The following is a 1,578-nucleotide window of genomic DNA, read 5'->3' on the forward strand; positions in this document are numbered from 1 at the left end:
ACATTTTAACAAATATTAAAATAAAATATAAAATATTTTACCTGAGAATTTTTACGATAGACTTTTTATTAAATCCCACCACATCAACAAGTAGTTTAACGGAGTATATATAGTATTGTGTTTTTTAAAAGGTAAACTCTACATGTAAAGTATACAGTTGACGCCCTTGAAAGACAGACTTTTAATTGCTGTGGCCAAGAAAGAGCTACACGTTGACATGAGACTAAGAACAAAACTTGTGTTCAGGCTACAGACACTGGTATGTATTTAGTTGGAAATCATTTCAATTTTTGTTTTATAATGCAAACCATTCCTCGGGAAAACATCGATAAGATTAAACACATTTCGGTAAAACAGTTTCAGTTGTTTATGTCATCATTGTGTCTACACTTCTATCTGTGAAACAAATGACATCAACAAAATGTTCTTTTCTAAGTCATTTGAGAAAGTAAACCTGAAGTGTACATTAAGTTTTAGAATTAGACTTAACTATACAGTAGATACCGGCTACGCCTGTTGATTTGTTATCAGGTTTTATATTGTTTAGTTTGGACGGAATACCCTTTTTGTTTTCTTTTGTAATAACAGGCCACATTTTAACGATCAACCTAACATACTTTTTTAGCCTGTAAATTAGTGTATCTGTTACAATGAATTTTAACGGTCCTTTCTCACTTTTCTTCTCTCTCTCTCTCACTCTCTCATTTGTTCTCTTCGGTTTTTTTTTACGCTGCGCATCGTAATTTCTCCGACATAGACTTTTGACTTGATTAGGAAAGACCTACTTAATAATGTACCCCTGACACATACACGCGCTCATATTTTGGGTCTACTTTGTGATACGTTAATCTACTTTCTGCTCTTTTGGGTTGATAAAGTAATTTTGCCTTTAGTTATCAAAGTTGTTTTTAAAGCTAAAACAGTTAAGCAAATCACCATGACAATATGTAATCAGCGAAGCAACTCAAGCTTATAAGTACATATATTGAACATAATAGAATTGTTTGTTTCCGACCACATTGTTAGATTTGACCAAAAGACATGGTGACTTCAATGTTAGTCCACCAAAACGTCATGACCTTTTCATTTCACGACCAAAACAAACAAGGAGAAAATACACATTTTGAAACAATGCTTATCTAAGGGGAAGAACTTCGCTATTAAAACTATATCTATTAAATATGTACATGTTATTTCCCTTAGTCGATATCAAAATACTCTCATTACCAATAATTAATTGTCTAATTGGGTCTTTTGTTTATTGATTTATGTTTTGTTAGGTACAATAAATATTTGTTTAAAGTATCAACTTGATCGGAGCTTTGTAAAAATGCATTAAATAGTTATTAAAAGGATTTGACATTGTTTCAGCAGAACAAAAGACATGGCTCGATGTCTACAGTTGGCCATGATGCTCTTGTTCACACGGCTTACAGTGTCATCAACTGGTAAGTAGAAAAGTGGATCATTTATTTAGAGGCATTCGAAGTGCATCTATCTATCTATCTATCTATCTATCTATCTATCTATCTATCTATCTATCTATCTATCTATTTATCTATCTATCTATCTATCTAT

General features: G+C 31.9%; 1 protein-coding gene across 1 annotated transcript in view; it reads left to right on the forward strand.

Moving 5' to 3' along the window:
- The first annotated feature begins 238 nt into the window (after positions 1-238).
- LOC106072034 (mucin-5AC-like) overlaps positions 239-1,578 on the forward strand; it is a 97,366-nt gene continuing 96,026 nt past the window's right edge. Inside the window, exons 1-2 of the mRNA XM_056003851.1 lie at positions 239-259; positions 1,372-1,448. Coding sequence (XP_055859826.1) covers positions 1,385-1,448 — 64 coding nt within the window. The 5' untranslated portion in view covers positions 239-259; positions 1,372-1,384. The remainder of the gene's footprint in view (positions 260-1,371; positions 1,449-1,578) is intronic.

The sequence above is a fragment of the Biomphalaria glabrata genome, chromosome 11, assembly GCF_947242115.1.
Source record: "Biomphalaria glabrata chromosome 11, xgBioGlab47.1, whole genome shotgun sequence".
Classification (NCBI taxonomy): Eukaryota; Metazoa; Mollusca; class Gastropoda; family Planorbidae; genus Biomphalaria; species Biomphalaria glabrata.